General features: G+C 47.0%; 1 protein-coding gene across 6 annotated transcripts in view; it reads right to left on the reverse strand.

Moving 5' to 3' along the window:
• The window catches only part of Nrp2 (neuropilin 2), a 117,565-nt gene that overhangs the window by 87,252 nt on the left and 10,764 nt on the right, over nt 1-19,549 (reverse strand). For all 6 annotated transcript variants that reach the window (XR_005286532.1, XM_038339355.1, XM_038339353.1 and 3 more), the window contains exon 2: nt 14,806-14,983. Coding sequence is in view for 5 of the 6 variants with exons in the window: in XM_038339355.1 (XP_038195283.1) it covers nt 14,806-14,983 (178 nt within the window). In the remaining variant the exon portion in view is untranslated. The remainder of the gene's footprint in view (nt 1-14,805; nt 14,984-19,549) is intronic.

Below are 19,549 nucleotides of genomic sequence, written 5' to 3' on the forward strand. Positions count from 1 at the left end.
GATGTTTATGACACAGATGGAGCATGTTCCCAATCTTTGGGCCCTTGCCCCTTTCTTTCTGGTGTCTGCCATATTCATTAGCTCTGCCTGTGGCCTGTTCCCTTCTTTCAGGCCTGTCCTGCCCTTCTCTTTCAGGTGGCAGACCCTTAGTCTGCTCATCTTCTTATGGAAAGGTTCACCTGCATCCTGTCTATTTCTTTAACTCTGTCTCTTGCACAAGGGAAGAAGCAGGGGGAGGCTACAGTTGGATATTTTTGGGTCCGCGACACAAACAGGGATCCCGCATATTGAGGGACTAAATGAAGAAGGGATTTGCAGTTGGTGCAGTATCAGAATATGCTTTCTCCTGGCGTGGTGGGTCTGCCCCTGGTGTATCTTCTGACTTTGTACCCCAGCGCATCTCCTGAGCTATTCTGGTGCTATGTGAAAACCTAAATGCTGCTTCGTGCCACAAAGACACGAAATATAACATTTTGTGGAGAAGAAACATCTCAAATCCTGCTGACAGCATTTTCACTATTAGCGGCAAACAAATCAACTATAATTAAAATGCTGTCAAAGTGATTGGAGATTTTTCTCACACTTTCAAAGTTCCATATTTCATGAGTGGATTATCCAGGCCAGAGAATTTGCCACCTCCCGGAGTGCCTTTCTTCCAGAAAGCTCAAAGACAGCTACAAACACCGTCTTATTAATCCTTACATTAAAACCTGCAGGGAAAATCGGAGGAAATGCCATCACAGCCATTTGCAGCGCCTAAAAACTCCCAACAAAGAAGCCGCCCGAGACACATGGAGCTGCCGTGTGGGTCCGCACAGTGCCGAGGTCTCTGGCCAACACAGGCCCAGAGCCAGGCCACCTGCTTCTTAGGTCCAGCCTGGAGAAATTGCCTTGCTGTCGGACTAGCTCTTTATAAAGAAGTACATTTCATTTCCTTGAATTTCTGCCTTCCATTGTTCCTCATTTAGTAAGCACATCAATGGAATGTCACCATATTTTGCTGAGTAGTTACTATGGGACCAGACCCACCAGTTTAAATATTATTTCATTTAATCCTAACTTAATACAGACTGGTCATGGTTACCACTCATCTACAGAAGCAAAAATGGAGACTCAGGATGACAACCCAAACTCACAATGAGGAAGGGTCAGAGGTGAGATTTGAACCCTTGGCACACAGACCTCACCTCCTTTCCTTTGCTTCATTGACTGGACACATCAGATCACTGCAGCACAAAGGCATGAGAGGGACCAGGTGGAAGAAGCCTTCTATGCTTAGGTGTCTATAAAGTGGGCAGAAGTAGAAAGCAACTTCACAGAACCTTGCTCTTTTTACTTAGCCACCCTGATTAAACAAAGCCTACAGGATGTGCCAAAATTAACAGACAGATCACCAGTGAGAACAGTGAGCAGATTTGAAATGCATGGCTTTAAGATTTGCCCAGTGGAAATGCAGCTCCTAAGTGTTCAGATGGAATAACATATTAATTTCTGTAAGTGCAGTATTTTTATAAGCGTGTGTACACTCGAATGAGAACATATGGCCCATTGAGTGAGAAAATAGGACCCAGTGTATTTAGAAGAGCTTCAAGTGCCATCCACATATTCTAAGTCCACAGATCTCCAATATGGTCCATGCGAGAATTTCAATGGGCTGGGGAGCCCCTACAATCACACTCTGAAGCTTTGTGTCTTCCCATGCAGGTATAATATTTAAATATTTTCTAGGGACGGGATCTGTGAAGACCAAGCTGAAATAACTATTACACAGATCCATGTCTAAGAAGCCGTGATGTACTCTGGGGAAAAGGCACAAGAAGTGGACTTTGTGAACAGAGCCAGTTTGTCTGTGGCATTAGCCACTAGCGAAGCTGAAGATAAGCTACCTACCTTCACCCAGTCTCAATTGTTCATCTACATAACAACAGCCCCACCTCTGGAAAGGAACTGGAAAAGTACACCCGGGTCCAGCAAAGACCCCCATGCCTAAGAGAGGTTATTTTTATTACAGCCACCATGTTAACAAGACACGGTGGTAAGGGGTGGGTGAGAGATGAGCTGCATTTGTGCACACACACACACACACACACACACACACACACACAGAGAGAGAGAGAGAGAGAGAGAGAGACAGAGAGAGAGAGAGAGAGAGAGAGAGAGAGCATCCTGGAGATAGAAAAGATGCCATGAACAACCCTAGCTACAGCATAGCTACAGTCCAGCGCTGCCAACCTTGGGGGTGGATTTCCACAAATCTACCTCTTGCACAAATCCATGTACTTGAGTTTTGGAGATTTATTTCAGTCTTGAAGTTCTGAGCCTGGGATCTGGGTCCAGGCTGCCAGGGATGGGCTCAAAGATACTCATCTTCCTTTTGCTGGGTTTTGTTTGTTTTTAAACAGGATTGCAGGTAGCTTAGGTTGAATGCTCTTTGTTATTGAGAATGGCCTTGAACTCCTGCAGACTCTCTTTTACCTCCTAAGTGTGTGTGTGTGTGTGGGGGGGGTGAGGGGAATGGGGATTGGGGCAGTGGAGGGCGGGTATAGAGGTGTGTACCATGTCTACTTTACGTAGCACTGGGAAATGAACCCAGGGATTTGTGTATTCTGGGCAAACATTCTGTCAACTGGACTACATTTCCAATAGATAGATTCTTTAATCTATCTATCTATCTATCATCTATCTATCTATCTATCTATCTATCTATCTATCTATCTATCTATCTATCTACCTACCTACCTACCTACCTATCTATCTATCTATCTATCTATCTATCTATCTATCTATCTATCTATCTATGTATCTATCTCTAAATGGTGTTGGGTTGAACCTAGGGCCTGTATGCTAGGACACCCCACTGCCACTGGTTCATACCTCCAGTCTCCTTTGCTGTGTTTTGAGCAGTGGGGCACCCATTCTGCCCTTAGTTAACTGAGCTGAGGCACACGAGTAGCCCAGTATCCCAGCTGACATATAGTCCATCCTCACTGAGTAGGAGTGGCCACCGCTGCTAGTACCATCATTATTATTCATGTACCTCTAAAACGTCTGCGTTTCCAACACTCTAAGATTGTTTGCGTGTTTGCATCAGGACCCAGTGCTGTTTCCACAGCAGCTGTTTGCGGTTGCATTCTCTTCCTTCATTTCTTCAAAGCACAAATCTATGATGTTTGCAGTTTTTCGTTTGCAGTCCTCTCCCAGCCAGGGTCACCATGCTTGTTAGAAAAGAGGAAATCTGACCACCCAGCAAAGGAAGTATGCACAGAGAATAACCCAAAACAAACTGGAGAAATTATTCTAAAAAACCTTGAAGGCAAGAGAGTGGAAACTGCAAATACCATCTATTTATAATTGCTGCTTGTTTTTCCGCAGAGGCCCTGGGATGATGTAGAGGCTGCAGAATCTCATTGTTCCTCAGGTTGCAGGCTGCCAAGAATGCTCTCAACGTGAGGAAGCAGGCTGCCCCAGACGCAGCTCTGATAAAGTCTTGCTGTGGATAACTTTCAGAAAGTGAAGGGCGCACAACAAAGCCTCCAACACTTCTGTCCTGACCCCGTAGGTGCACAGTATTTCCCCTCTGCTCTGGCTTCCCAGCAAGGTGCATTCCTGAGGCCACAAAGCCACTGATCTGTTGGACTTCTGCACTCAGGAGGCTGCTGGAATGGGACACTTATGTAAGGGATGGCTTTTAGGCAACTGGTGAATGAAGGATGGAGGCTGACTCTTTGGGGCACGATTATCAGACTTCCTTTAGTCTGTTCTGTGACTATAGAATCTCTGTCCTCTGGGGCCAACTTCATGTACCGGCAAATGTACCGGCAAGTACCGGCAGTACCGGCGGTTGTAGGGGTTAGGGAATAACCACGATAGTCCTTTTATAATAAATCAGTTTTAATACAAGGGGAAATAAGGGAACTTACAGAACCAAGGGTCCAGCGGAGCAGAAGGTACACGGGGAGAGCAAACGGGGTTCCTTCTGGCGCCCCGATCCTATTTAAGGGTATCCTACTTCCCTGGGGCAGCCACGCCCCTGAACGCAGGGATTGGGCCAGCTGCCCCAACAACTTCAAGAATCCCTTGCTAGCATTTTGTAATGATGCCAGAGTACTAAGAAGGTAAGAAGAGCCCCCACGGTTTACATTCACTGCTTTCTTCTCAGAGGCAGCAGCTACAACTCATGACCTGATGTTGAGAGTGGTACCCGACAGAGCCGAGACTTGTGGAGTTGTCTCATGCTAGACCGGGTCTATTGTGTTGTTCTGCCTTGGTATGCCTCACCTCATAAATGGGCACAGGGCTCGTGCCTCATCACCTCTTGGGACCGACTAGGGGCGTAAGGCAACTGGTAGTCATTGAGGGGAAATGAGAGCACGTCATCCTGGGGCCCTGGTGTGCTGGCAGCATCCCTTCACTTGGCTGAGAGAAGGGCTCCCTCTGGGTAAGGAGTTCACTAACTCTGCCTCCCGGAGGAGCCAATTGTAAGAGAGAAATCATAACCTCCCATCTGTCCGAAAAATGGAAGCCTGCTGGGAACAAGGGAGCTAGGCACCAGGGAACCAATCACTGTGTCAGAGTTCATTTGCATTTTCGGGGATGGGTTTCCAGTCTCTTTAAAAATCCCCCTAGGCTCGGTATAACAAAACTTGTCTGAAAAATGTGCTCTGAAGAATTCCAGGACAGGGGCATTCTGGCCTATGGGAGCAGGTGGCAGGTGTGACAGCTTGGTTTGGGATCCTGTTCTCTTGGCGCTTCCGGTGACAGAGGTGTGGAAATGACAGTCACACACTAATGTCCAGGAGGAAGGGGCTGTTGCCACGCCAGGGTGGAGATTCTGAATGTAGTCCTTGGTGGTCAGTCACCTGGAACTACTTCCTCCTCTCTAAAGAGCCACTTGGACACTGCGCCCTGATATGTGTCCTGAAGCAGTCTGGTCAGGAATGCATGACACAGCCCTGGCCTTGCTGCACCACAGAAAGGCTCCTCTGGGTTGAAATCCAGGGTTTGTTCGACATGGGAGTAGCACCCTCCAGACTGTGGGTGCTGTTAGACGGTCTTACTGAACCATGAAGAAATGTGTCTAGAAAGTACACAGCTTCTATCTACAAGAGAAGCAGGTTGCCGGAAGTCTCCGAGATGGATAGAAAGAAACAGTATGGGTTGGACTTAATGGACTTGTATTTATCCCGAAGCTATAAACAGGCCGTTTGTTTTGTGTATGGATCTGCTGGCTGTCTGGGCACCATATTGGAGTGACCAGTGGGAATCCCATGGCAAAGGGAAGGCGTTACTGTGAGGGATGACTTGGAGGAGCCACGTGTGGATAAGGGGCCTGCTAGGAGGGTGCCTTAGTGGAGCCCCCAGAAGAGAAATCCGTTCCCCAGCATTTAACCCAGCTGCTGTTCTGAGGTTGGGCAGGGCCTTCTATCTGACAGGATCTCAGTTTCCTGAGGAGACCCCCCCCAAATAATAATAATAATGATAGTAATAGTAATAATAGCAACGATAATAATAATACTTTCTCACCCTCCTTCAATTCTCAGAGGCTGAGGCACAGATAAATCACTTTGAACTTTCAGATGAAAGGTGCTCGTAAACCAGAGGGCTCATCAACTGTAATTGTTACGGTAATTATTTTAATGATGATAATGGGAGAATGGGGGTGGGGCAGGAAGGAAACCTCCCACCTTGAGACAAAGAAAACCTCTTGCGTTCAAACCTCGGCCACGCTTTGCCCCCCTATACTTCTTCATCCCTCCTGAACGCCAATCCCTGGGTTGAAATATTATTTACTGCTTTCTTTCCCAATAAAACAATTTTGTGTTCCAGGGTTCCCCTCCCACTCACTCTCCACTGTGTCTGGCTTGGCCCTGACAGCTCAGCCATGAACTGTTTACACGTCTCTCTCACCCGCCCAGAACCTGGTTCAGCTCCATTGACACTAAAGTCAGGAGCGTTCTCTGTGTGTGAGGAATCAATTACTTCCGCTGACACTCCATTACTGGCCTTCACATCTTCAGATTCCAGAAGGAAAGAAAAGGTGGTGGTGATGGTGGAGACCCAAAGAGGGTGGTGAGCATGTGTGCTTGTGCGTGGGGGGTGGGTTTATGGTGTGTGGTGTATATGGTCTATGTGTGCTGTGTGTGTGTTGTATGTGTGCATGTGAGTATGTATGTGTGGTGTGTGTGTATGTGCATAGTGTGTGTGTGTGTGAGAGAGAAAGGGCATATATATATATATATATATATATATAGAGAGAGAGAGAGAGAGAGAGAGAGAGCATGTGTGTGCCTGTGTGAGGTGTGTGTATGGTGTATGTATGTGTATGTGGTATGGGTATGGTATGGGTATGGTATGTGTATGTGTGAGAGAGAAAGCAAATGTATGCCTATATGGGGTGTGTGTATGGTGTATGTATGTGTATGTAGTATGGGTATGGTGTGTATATGTGTGGTGTGTGTGCCTGTGTGGCATATGTGTATGGTGTGTGTATATTGTGTACAGGTGTGTGGTGCGTATGGTGCATGGTGTGTGTATGTGTGTGTGGTATGGGTATGGTGTGTGTGTGTGGTATGGGTAAGGTGTGTATATGTGTGTTGTGTGTGTCTATATGGTATGCATGTGTGTGTGTGTGGTGTGTGTGTGTGGTATGGGTAAGGTGTGTATATGTGTGGTGTGTGTGTCTATGTGGTATGCATGTGTGTGTGTGGTGTGTGTGTGTGGTATGGGTAAGGTGTGTATATGTGTGTTGTGTGTGTCTATATGGTATGCATGTGTGTGTGTGTGGTGTGTGTGTGTGGTATGGATAAGGTGTGTATATGTGTGGTGTGTGTGTCTATGTGGTATGCATGTGTGTGTGTGGTGTGTGTGTGTGGTATGGGTAAGGTGTGTATATGTGTGGTGTGTGTGTCTATGTGGTATGCATGTGTGTGTGTGTGTATTTGTGTGTGTAGGAGTTCAGGGGAGTAGGAGGCAGATGGAGACTATTGACTGAATCTGGTTTCCAGCTTGTCCTTTAAGACCTAGAAAGACTTCTTTTTCTTCGAGGGCCTTGCGGCATCCACAAGTGACCAAGCAGCAGGAAGAGGCTAAGCAAGGCTACGAAAAGAGGACAGTAGGACAGTGTCTAAGGAGTCAGGCCAGCGTTCCCGGGTGCTGGACAGCAGGTGATGCCTTCAGCACATTGACATAGGCACACAGAAGCAGCGTAAGCAGCGTAGGGCCACCTGGCTTCCAATCAGCCCCCTGTGGTACAGGTTGTGCTCTCTCAAGGCCTCAGTATTTCTTTCTGGTCAGTGGGACTAATATCAGTCTGGGTGCAGAGCTTGCTCTGGGAGGTCAATGTGGACAATATCTGGTGTCTCTGGGAACTCCATCAGTGTTTGCTATTGTCTTACTGATCATCTTCCCCCACGGCCGTATGTCTGGGCCTCTAACATACAGAGCTGAAAGAGTCAGACAAGTGCCAAGACGCTTCAGTACAAAGCCACGAAGACAGGGCATTAAGGAATCGTGTGCTTTTTCTTTTAACATGGGATCCATCCTCAAACCTAAGTCAAACCTGGATCTATTTCTTTCTCTTTTTTTCTTAGTTTCTTAAAATTTAATTTTGACCCAGCTAACTTTTTTTTTTCATGAATTTTTCCTTCTAGGAAAAAATTTTGATTATGTAAATTGAATGCAGCCATCTATTCTGCAATCAACTGGGGTGGGTTATGAGCCAAAAGGTCTCATAATGAAGGGCGATTATGAAGTTCTTTTTCTCCTCTAAAAGACAAGGGCTGCGAGTGATTTATCTAGGCAGGAATAGAAAGATGGAATTAAGTTATCTCTTGAGGGTCTCCGATCAAGGTCCAGTTCCTTACTTCTAAAACAAACAAAAAGAGCAGTCCCCCCCCCCCCCATGGGACTCATGGCCACAGGAAAACACAAATCCCTCTGTAGAGAAGTCTAAGGTCTTGATGTGTTATCTTCCTTCCCTGCCTTACTGCTTCCACACCTTTATCTGCTCCCTGTCCTTCTGAATTTCTTGAGACAGCCTGCGCTGTAATTAGATGGGAGAATTACACAGAGTTACATGGGGCGAGGTGCTGTTCCTCTGGGATCTCCAGCTTTCAAGAAAGTGCCAGGGTTGAGAGGCAGAGCAAGGGGGATCGTGTATGACAAAATCTCAAGTGATTTTCTCAGTCAGAAGATAAAACACATTGTTAAGAAAGACAGCCATAGTGAAGATCGCTTGCATGGAGAGAGTTACGATTGCAACATCGAATATTTAAAAACAAACAGCCAAAAATAACTGTTGTCCCAACTGCCCTTTAACCTTGGTGAGAGAAGAACAATCTGTGTGTTGCTGTTTTCCCCTTCTTGGGTGAGCTGAAGTTGCCGGGCAGAGGGAGTCCTTGGTCAAGCTTGTGGCGGACGGACGGGTCAGCTGGTAGCTGGGCCCTGGCTAACGGGGTTAGTCCCATTATTGCACCATGCTCCCAGAGGTGGGTCTGTTTCTGTCATTAGGAGGGTTGTTGCAATATAGAAAAATATTAATGCTCACTGGAGCCTCAGAGAATGGGGACATTTCTGTGGTGGCTAGGCAGTAAATCTGTCACAATGTCATGAGTAATCAACCCAAGGGTCTCTCCTGAGCCAGCATGTGGCATGCTCTTGTACCACAGAGACTAGCTCTGTTCTGACTTCAGGCAACCCCCACTGAAGCCACATCTCCAAATTTGGTTTCTCTCTCAAAGAAAAGAAAAGAGATTGAAAGTCTGTGTAAGACCAAGTTGATGAGGCCTTGATCCAGCTTGTTACCTGGACTTTCCCAGAGCAAAGCACACTCTCAGAATTACACTAAGGACATCTGGACAGAGGGAACATAGTCTGAAGAGACACTACAATAGCAGGGAGGGTGGGGGCGCAGAGGCCCCTAATCTCAGCCTTTCCTGCTTCCTGCCCTAGGTCTCTCTCCTGAGGAGGTGGTGGAAGTGGCCTGGCCAGGAAATAGAGTTAAGTAACATCATCGGGCACCTTTTGCCAGGAAGAGGGTTTATAGCAAAAAGTCACAAGGGCAGCCTTCTTTTGCTCCTGCCCTTACAGCCTTCATAGTGAAGGAAATGGGGGTCAGCAATGTTGATGATTGTGCTTCCCAGAGCGCCCGCCCACCCCCTCTTTAGGTCGTTCAGTGTGACACCCTCTGTTGGGACCATTATACCCACACACCCCCATCCTTGCCTAGAAGACTGCTCTAGGGTCAGTATAGGAAAAACACCTCTTCCAGGGAGCCTCCCTGCGTCTTCCAGCCTAGGCTGGATCTGGGCACCGTGGACTCATATACCAGGTTCCCATCATGCCACAGTCATAACACGTAGCATTGGGGAGGGAAGGCAGACACCCTAAGAGTAAAGAATGCAGACTGAAAAGTAGGGTTCAAATCCCTCCCCAGCTCTTTCAGAGGGCCCGGTCTAAGGCCACTTGCTTGAGCCCTGCAAGGCTATGTTTCTTCACTGTAAGCAGGAAAGAAGGTAGCCACTTCATGTGCTTTCCTGTCACTATTAATTGGGACAGAGATTGTGAAGTGCCAGGCTCAGAAGTTCTATGCCAGCTGGGGCAGCATGACCTCATCACCTCCTACTCTGGAACCCCAAGGTCTACCAGGTCAAAGGGTATGGTATACTAACCTCTATATTTCCAAAATGGGTCCTCAAGCTTGGTACTAAGTAGGCACTTGTTAAGAACTTCCTGGGCATAGACTGAATGGCCTGGGTCATTTTGTTGGTGACAGACACAAGTTAGAGAAGTTAGCAACATTTATAGCCTAGATTTTATGATCTTTTTGTAATCTCTGATGGGAGAATGGGAAAAACAGCCCTGCCTGCCTACCAACACGGTTCATACTACACTTATCTATGCCCTGGTGCAATCAATGGGAAAATATCAACAAATCAAGCATTGGCACACAAGCACTCGGACCCCTCTAGGGCTAGCTGCTGCAGTTCAGAGATGAAGTATGAGGCCTCTGCCATTGAAGAGCTTGCCCACTCAGACCAAGAGCTAAGGTGGCTTGGAGTTGGGGCCAATAAAGACAAGAAGATGGAGTGAGGAGCCCAGGGGAAGAGTGGGCAGGGAAGGAGGGACAGTGTGTGCAGTCAGAGCTCAGGCGTCCTCAGAGACGGAAGGCTGTGTTGGGTTCCTGGAGGTGTTGGTTGTTTGCCGGGTACAGGGAAACACTAATTGTTCAGCGGGGAGGGACCAGATTATTGAGATCTGGTTTCTTTCCTCTGTTTAGCATATTGTTAATTTATTAGCCCAGGAGTCTGCTATTTGTTTTAAAATATAGTCTCCTACTGTGAGAGGGACAGACACATGTTCTAAGACTTGGAGCACGGACCCCTCTGCAGGTAAGTAAACACAGGAGCACCTTGTTTAGCTAGGATGCTTGACCAGAGGTCAAATACCCACATCCAGAATGTAGCAGACTGGGGAGAGCAGAAGCCTGGAGATCTATGGGTGCTGTCTGATGCTCGGTCAGGGTGGGGTCAACTTTCAGGCAGGCCTTACTCTGATGTGACCTTGGCCGAACGAAGCAAATGAGAAATGTTGATCTTGAATCTGCACTGGCTTAGGGCTGAAATCTTGAACACCAGGACCTAATTTTTAGCACAGACAGCAAAGATTTTCTATAGCAAATTTGATACATAGGAAAAATAAAAACAAAAAGTCAGAAGAGGGAGGTTGTAGGAGAAACGCTCCTCATAACAAGAAGTGATGGCAAGTGTACCAGGAGAAGGGGCTGAGAGATGACTCAGCAGTTCAGAGCTGCTCTTCCAGAGGTCCTGAGTTCAGTTCCCAGCACCTACATGGTTGCTCACAACCATCTATAATAGCATCTGATGCCCTCTTCTGTCCTGTGGGTACATATATAGAACTTCTCATACATAAAATATAAACAAGTAAAAAAGTTTAAAAAGAAAAATAACGGGAGAAAATAGTTTCAAGTTTCCCACGACACAGTGCAAAGGCATTTAAGATGCTTGTTAACTTACTGTGATAACATCAACAAGAGACAACAAAGCAGTTGTTGTCATGGTTTTGAGAAAGGGGTAAACTGATGACTTAAAGTCTAAAAGCTCGACAAGAACCCCAATGTGGACTGAAGAGGTGGCTCAGGGTTTAAGGGCGCACATGAGCTCTGCTCACAGCACCAACATCAGGGAGTTCATGATGGGGGTCTTGCGCCCTCTCCTGGCCGCTGCCAGTACTGCATCCAAGTGCTCACATCCCTAAGTGTGAGTCACATCCAAAGAGGACATTACTTGGACTCCAGTGCTCAGGAAGAAGTGAGCAATTACTATTTTGAATTATCAAGAATGAAAAATCACTTTTCTTAACTGTTGGCTCTAAGAAAACAGGGAAGTGTGGCATGTAATTTAAGACATTCTGGGACATTTCACCAAGGAACTCCACCCAGAAAACCACCGTTCCTCAATAGTGCTCATTTTGATATGAATGAGGTCACTTTGTTTTGAGTCTATGTAGACTTACATGTGAGGCTGCTGGCCTAAGAAACATACTTTCATGGCTTCCTAGTGGCTTTTGAACTTCCTAAAAATATTTTCAAGATACCTATTTGGTAAGTACTTGTTCTTTCAAAGAACTAGCTTTTGATTTTAGTTACCTCTGGTTGGGCCTCTACAATGGTGTGTGTGTCTGTGTGTGTGTGTGTACACATGTGCACGCCTGCTTGAAGACTGATGTTTGTAGGATGGCATGTTGGTAAGTGCTTTAAAAAATACATACAGTTCAAACTTTAGAAATGGAAAAATACTCAGCCTTGTGTGTGTGTTTCTAAAACCATAACATTGAACCCTCTGGCTGATGACTCAAGCAATTGGCCTCTCTGTCTGCCGAGGCAGCAGCCTCCTGGTATCTTCTGCTCCCAGGAGGGATGAATTGGATTCTCTCTTGTTTGCCCAGACAGCCCTGAGTCCTGTCTTTTTGTCCCTTGACACAGGCAGCTGACAATGCCACAGCAGCCTTTGCTTCTGCCTGTGGCTGTTACCAGGTCCCCAGGACAGCATGCTGGTGCTCAGGGTTTGGCTCTCTGTGGATAGCCTGAGGGAGGAGGCAGGCAAAGCTAACAGAGAGGGTGGTTTTGGATTGCACTGGCACAGAACGGCTGACGCTCGTGAACGAAATTTTCCGAGCAGACAGCAAGCTTAGGTGGAGCAAAATGAACAAGCAGTGGTCAGGAAAAGATCTGTCTGGGGTTTGCTCAGTAACAGTCTTGACCTTTGGGGTAGAGACTTCAAGTTACAGAAAGACAAAGGTTTAGGTACCACACACCAGAATAATCCTTCCTGTCAGGGCCCTGGTCTTTGGTCAAAGGGCAATTTCTGTAGTTAATTGCATGAAAGGAAGGCAGAAGAAAAAACATGGGCAGGCACGAAGGCCTTTGTTTCCCCTTTCTGCAAAGAGCTTTTGCCCAGCCGCAGAAGGGCGACTGAGTCAGTTTTCTGTTGGGTGAGGGATCTACTGCTTCAATTTTGAGGTAGACAATTGAACATGTGCTCAAGATGTTCTTTAACAGTAGGTTGATATCTTCTGATAGCATTCGCTATCAGGAAAAAAAATGCAGTGTTGGGGGAGGAGTCAAGGAGTGTGAAGCCGAATAACACTGAGGGATTTAGTGAAGTGATGTGCTCTTACCCAGGAGAGCAGAGGAAGGCGTTGGGAGGGGCAAGCCCCTTATTCTGCATGCAAATGACCATGACTAAAACACGGAGACCAGATATGACCTTCTAAATATAAGAACTAATGAGAGAGACAGACAATGGGAAGTGGAGAAGTGGTGGGGGACCGAGAGCAAGACTAAGTGGAAGAAGCTTAACCTTAGAGGAGCCTTGCAGACAATTTGGCACTGGGGGAAAGAGATTCCAGAAAGGGCTTTTTTTTCTGACCTCTTCACCTTTTAGGTTGAAGCCAGCAACACGGATGGGGAGTGCAGAGGAAAACAGGAAGCTGCTTAGGAAGGCGGAGAAGCTGGGAGATAGCCTGAAACTTGCCTGTTTCCTCCCTTCAGGCTCCACACCAGGCTCTCCCCACCCTGGGGGATGGTCCTGGGGCCTGAGTGTGCTTCCTTAGTCTTTCAGGCTTCCCAATGTATTGGAGCTTTGCTCCTTGACATCTGGGCCCAACGGTCTAAAAAGCCAGGGCTTTCCCCTCTGTCATCGTGAATATCCATAAAATAGTCTCTTAGCAATTCCCCCTAGAGATTCCGCTGGTGTCAGCAGGACCGAATTTGGCCCTCCATCCAGAGAGATGCTTAGTCAAATTTCTCGGATCTCCTTCTCAGGCACCCTGTACGCTATGCTTCAGCTGGTGCCAACCTTCTGTAGCCTAGTCAAAGGTTCTGGGACCCAAAATACCTTTTCCAGAAACTGTACTAACTCCGAGTCTTTGTAAAGTCCTCTGTTAGGGAAGTGGGAACCCAGGGATGCTGAGTCAATGTGTCCTGCGTGTCTGTGTAACACAGACAAAGGGGAATTCACATGCTGTGTCATCCAGGCAGCCAGCCTGGCCCTGGAATTAGAAACCCCATCCCATCCTGTGACTCCTGATCCCATGCAGCCTCCATCCGGGAAACTTTTTGGTTTTCAGCAGGGACTACCTCCTGTGAGAAGGAAACCATTCTGCAGGTGCAAAGTGGTCCTGGGAGGGTAATAAGGACCACAGTTCACCAGGCCTAGAGTTTAGCGCTAGTTACAGACAGGCCTCGTTTCCTAAGGAGGAAGTGTTGGTCTGTACTGAAGCCTGCTCTGCAATGGAGGCCAGGAGTGTCGGTCGCCTGCTCTCTTATACCTGCCCCACAAGTTGTCCCTTTATCGATTATTCAGGACTCAGAAGTTCTTGGTCATAGTAATGCTTAGAATGCTTATCCAAAACGTAAACACAGAACACTTACTGGGGCTTATGGTACAAAGACCAAAACTGTCACTGGTATCTTCTCTCACCTTAGGGCGGAGCTTTGATGACAGCTCCGTCATCTCTGCTGTCTGCAAGACTACCCTGCTTGCTCCCTGCCCCCCGCCCCGCTGCACAGCATCTCCAAAGATGATATCCTGTGATAAGATCATCTGAGTCGCCCTGAGTGGCTGACTTAACCGCTCTTCTGTTTTAGTGCGTTGCTGTTAAAACAGAGATTGTGATGACACCAACTTCCCAGGGCCACAGTGAGGACTGAGTGGCTTAGTTATTTGTAAAGCAATGGGAACTGTGTTTGTAGAACAAATCCATACCCGCATCTCTGATAGTAACCTGGGCAGCGCAGACATCAAGAATCAATTGGAGTCTCAAACCTGCCTCCATCAAGTCAGTATTTCTTACTCTTTTTACGTAACGAGCAGCCCCTTCAGAAGCCAATCCCCAATGCTGGATATATTGAGGGCCAGCTACTATTTTATTTGGGAAGCTGGCAGGGCTCCCTAATAAGGCAACGGTTGGAATGGAGGAGCTCTCCAAGGAAGCGTAAATCATAGAGCCAAGTAAGTAGGATTTTGTAGCCCACTTCCCGCCCCCATGGAAACTCTCTCCACTGCCAACTTCTCCTTGCAGGGCACCACTCTTTTCTGTACCTTATTCCACACAAAGTTCTCACAATACCATAGAATCAGCTCCACCCTGTTTCTCCTAAAAGGTAATGTCATCTTTATGTGTCCCATTGCGGCTGGGATCCACTGTTGTTCTTCATGGACAAAAAGACAACAGATAAGGCTAGTGGCCGACGTATACGTCCCCAGACGGAAGGGCTGTACTCACTTGCAGTCATGCTTCTCGATTTCAAAGTGAGGGTTGAAGTTGAGGACAATCTTCTGGTTGGGTTCGGGGGCGTACACAACCCACTCACAGTTCTGGTGAGAGGGGTAGTCCTGGGGGTAACCTGGGGAGGTGATGTAGCCAGCATCCTTGGAATTCAGTCGACCTCCGCAGGGTGGGTCTGGAAGAGAGAGCAACACCACCAATGAACTTGAGATAAGCTCCAGCAGCCTCCCTCCCGGTGAACATCACTGCTATTTTACGAGCCTTTTATGGCAGCCCAGGAAAGACTAACCTATTTATTCATTCAGTGGGAGAGATTAGTTCAACTCTTCACTCCTTGTAGACACACACACACACACACACACACACACACACACGCATAATCCAGAAAATGGTCATAAATATTACAATTACAAGGCTGGAGATTATTAAAACACGAGTGTGCTCTTAAGAACTCTCCCTGCCTTTTCCTGTCTCCCTTTCTTGGCTATCTTCCTTTCTCCCTTCAAGCCTTCATCATCAATCCTTCACTTAATTCGGTGTCTCCTAGCCCAGCACAGTCAGCCAACAGCCCGGCTCCAGGAACTGACGGTGGTGGTTTTGTGGTACCAACCCACAAGCAAGCCTGGCAACAATTACAAGAGGTGCAGGGCGGCACTTTCAGCTTTGGGCCAAAACAGGCTCTGGAGAGTGATTAAAGCTTATTTTAAAGACCTCCCCAAACACTGAATTCCACACACCCCACAGATTTGATTTATTATTTCAATATACACCCAGTGGAAGAATCTCTATCGGAGAATCTGCTGGCTCTAATCTCAGCATTTCCACAACTGTGCTTTGTGTTGGGCAGACCAGACGCCTTAGCTTCTCTGTGTTTTCTGCCCACTGTCCCTCTGGCTCCGTGGCCACCAGAGTGTGCTGGTGCTTCTGGAAAGGCAGAAGCAGGGGTAGAACTGGCTCCCCCTCTCCTCAGTGCCTGGCTGGCAGTAAACAGTGGGTCAGAAGGGAAGGGACAACCTTCAAAGGCAGAAAAGGTAGGTGATGACATTTCAAGATTCTCATCTATCCAGGAGGGAACTTCTGCACTCCCTAGCAGGGGTTCTTGGGAAATAGTGGGGTTTGCTTAATACCACGGCTAGAGCAGAGGGGCACAAGAGACGCAGAAATATTCCGAAGCCTCTTGGAGCCCTTCGTGAACGTTGTTTGTCTCTGAGCATCAATCACGATTTAATGCCGCCATCTGCATGGAGCAGCATGGGCCCGTGAATTATGTATTACATCTCAGCAGACACCGGCCAGGACAGGGGTCTCTCTCCTGTGTTCCCTCAAAGAGCGAATGGGTCATGCATTTTTAACTCTACAGGTGCACTTTACCAACCCCCGTGTCTGTTGGCATTACCGTCTCCCAGCCCTCTGCTGCACACTGCCAGCCTGACAGGCTTTAAACGCGTAAATGATAGGCGTGCTGCACAATGGTGGTGGGGCACAAATCCACACAAGTAGCCTTTTTGGCATCTAGTTTCCAAGGGCTCAAACTGTGCCGGGTTGAGCCGGGTTGAACTGCCCAGAATCTAATGGATTCAGGTCCATTTCCTACTGGGTGCAAAACAAAAGTGAGGCGTTTCCTCAGGCTAACAGCTACAGAATCATCCTCTACCTAATGACCCTGCATCCTCCCCAGGCCTGAAGGACAATGGGGTCCATCCCTCCCACCCAGATGTAGCCAGCTCCCCTCCCTTGCCTCTGCAGCCCCTGCCTGCAGGCTTTCCAGGAGCCCCAAAGCACTCCGCCAACACGGGCACCAGTATATTCCAGCTGGTCATACGGAGGCCCATTAGTCTTGGGTTCCGTGGGGGGAAGGGGCTGGTAGAAGCCCTCTGAAGAGGCAGACAAGCAGGTACTTAGATTGCTAGCTCTTTTGCCAAAGGAGCAGAAGAAAGAATGTTTTACTGGGCTAGCCCCCTGCCAGTTATTTTTGCAAAAAACTGACGGGCCTCACCCTCAAACCACGCCTTGTGTCTTGGAACTAACGGGGGCGGGGGGGGCGGGACCTGAGCAGAGCGCCTGTTTAGTAACCTTATGGTTTCCCCAATTATGGAAGCCCCGCCCCTGCTTCTGTCAGTTACTCTTAAAAGAAGACTTTCTCCCCTCAGTTTCCGAAGCCCAGGGTTGAGCTTTCAGTAATTGGACCATACACACAGATCGGCAACGGAGCCGGAGCAAAACTTCCCTGCAGAAAGGTTTCATCTCCTATCTGTACTCAGTATAACTACTGCCCCACGAAAGGGATTTTTTGTAACTCCACCATGCTCTGTAGCCAGTATTCTGCACTCCTGCTGTTGAAATTTATTAACTGAAAGAAGAAAGGAAAACCCTACTGCTTTCCTCTGTCTCCCCACTCCCCACATCATTTCTTTATCAGAAGAAAATCGAGACACTTAATGAAATATCCGTGGACTTGTTAGCCTCTGCCTCATTGTGTGTGGGTGACCTTTCCAATACATTTATAAATGGGCATTCTTGCTGAGACTGCACCCACACGCAGAAACACACGTAGATACTCCCATCAACTACATATACATGTCAGTTATTCACACTTCAGTCCTGTACACATGTTTGCACCCTCCCATAAAATATCACACATCACTGGCACAGACATAGATCCACAAAGATAAATACTAGAATTTCTGTCTCTATTTTTCTTGGAGAGAACGGAATTCTTGAAAGACAGCAGTAAAAACTGTAAAGAAAACACACTAAATCCTTCTACATCTCTTCTTGATAATTGATCTTTTTATTTTTAGTTGGGGGGGGGGCTTGCATGTCCCAATAAGAATTAGCTAGAGTTTCTTGTGAAGAGCTAGATCATCCATTACTTTGTAGGCCTTTATTGTGCTCTGAAAGAGCTTCATAAATGCTTTCTGTCTTGCTTCAGAGGCATCAAACCAAGTGGAGAGAAAGTTGAACTCAGGGGCAAACCCCTTGAGGCCAGTCTCACACACAGAGGGACCCTCAGGGGCAAACCCCTTGAGGCCAGTCTCACACACAGAGGGTCCCGGACCACAATGAAGACTGAGCCACTGAGCCTGTTTGGTGAGATGACAAGATATTTCATTTTGCAACTATTTTGTGCACACCTCACCTAGGGCAAATTCATTTCCCAAAGAAAAGGACCAAGATCCATGTGGGTGAGAAGCCTGAGGGGTGATCCGGGCAGGTGTGGGGGTCAGTGTGTGAGAGAGCCCGATGAGACATCTCTACACCACACAACTTCTAGGGAAGAGAAAGCTAATGCGGAATTTAGACTTTTCCCTCATAGTAAATACTTAAGTACTTTTATTTGAAAAGTAAAATGTCAAATATATTTTTTTCTAAATTTGTACGTTCCTGCTCAAATCACCATCTGATTCTGCCAATGGGTTTTCTGTCACCACTCCCACCCCCTACCTCCTGTGCCCTCCACCTCTCCCTACCTCCTCCCCTCAACCTCCCCCCACCCCTCTACAACCTCAGTCCTCTCTACCACTGAAGATGAAAGAATTTCCTACCCCTTCACTCAGGCCCTCCTAGAGAGCCTGAATTAGACAGAGCTCCTTGGTAGTAGTTGATCTCTAGGAGATACCAGAAAATGGCAGAAGGAGAACCCTACAAATTAGTTTTCCATCCATGAAATTTAATTGGAGCTGTTTTAAAGGGAAAAGGGTATTGCTTGAATTTGATGAAAAGACCTAGAACAGGCTGTGGGGAGAATTTTGTCTTTTTTTAGATTTATTTATTTTACATGTGTTATATGTGTGAGAGCTTTGCCTATATGTATGCAGACTCACTCTCTCTCTCATATATCTATATCTATATCATCTATCTATCTATCTATATATCTATATATCTATATCTATCTATCTACATATATATATATATATATATATATATATATATATATATATCTGGGGTCCCCGGGAACTCTCCTGGAACTATAGATGGTTGTGAGCGACTATGTGGGTGCTGGGAACAGAACCTGAACCCTCTCTGTAAGAGCACTGAGTCTTCTTAACTAGCCATCTCTCCAGGCCCCTGCGGTGAGGACTTTTAAATAATCAGAATTCTGATTGTTTTCTTCAGCAGCTGGAGCCCTGTGACCACAGGTGAAGACCATATAGACCTCCAGGTTAGTTGAACTGAAAGAAAGCATGAGCAGGAACACTTGGTAGCTGAACGACTCTGGGAGTAGTGAGGTGTGCGTGCTGATGCGTGCAAGTGTGTACATGTGTGTGCATATGTGTGCTTACCATAAAAAGTGGAGGTGGGCACTTGACATTGGCCAAACAAGGGGAGAAGCTTACTTTTTACGTGAGTGGAGCCTTTCGAGGTCTCACCTTTATACATTTAATTCAAGGTGTGGACTGTATTAGGTGTGTAGTTGTCATGTTCTTTCCCTTTGGATAAAAACTCTGCCCAGAATACCAAAGAACAACAGAGGTAAAAAAGAAACTCACCTTGGTTGTTCCAAGGAAAGGAATCAGAAAGCTAAGGAAGTCACTTTGGCTTCTAGGCTCTACCCTCATTTCTCATGGGGTTCTCTGGGACCTCCTGGATTTTCTGCTTGAAACCCACTGAGCTTGGATCTCTGTGATTTTAACATGGCAAGGAGACAAGAGGGCAGATTGGAGACATCTATTTCTCATGTGGGTAACCCCCACTTCTCTGTGGTTTAAGTTACCTGTGGTCAAAGACACCCATACCTTGA

This window comes from Arvicola amphibius, chromosome 8 (genome assembly GCF_903992535.2).
Source record: "Arvicola amphibius chromosome 8, mArvAmp1.2, whole genome shotgun sequence".
Classification (NCBI taxonomy): Eukaryota; Metazoa; Chordata; class Mammalia; order Rodentia; family Cricetidae; genus Arvicola; species Arvicola amphibius.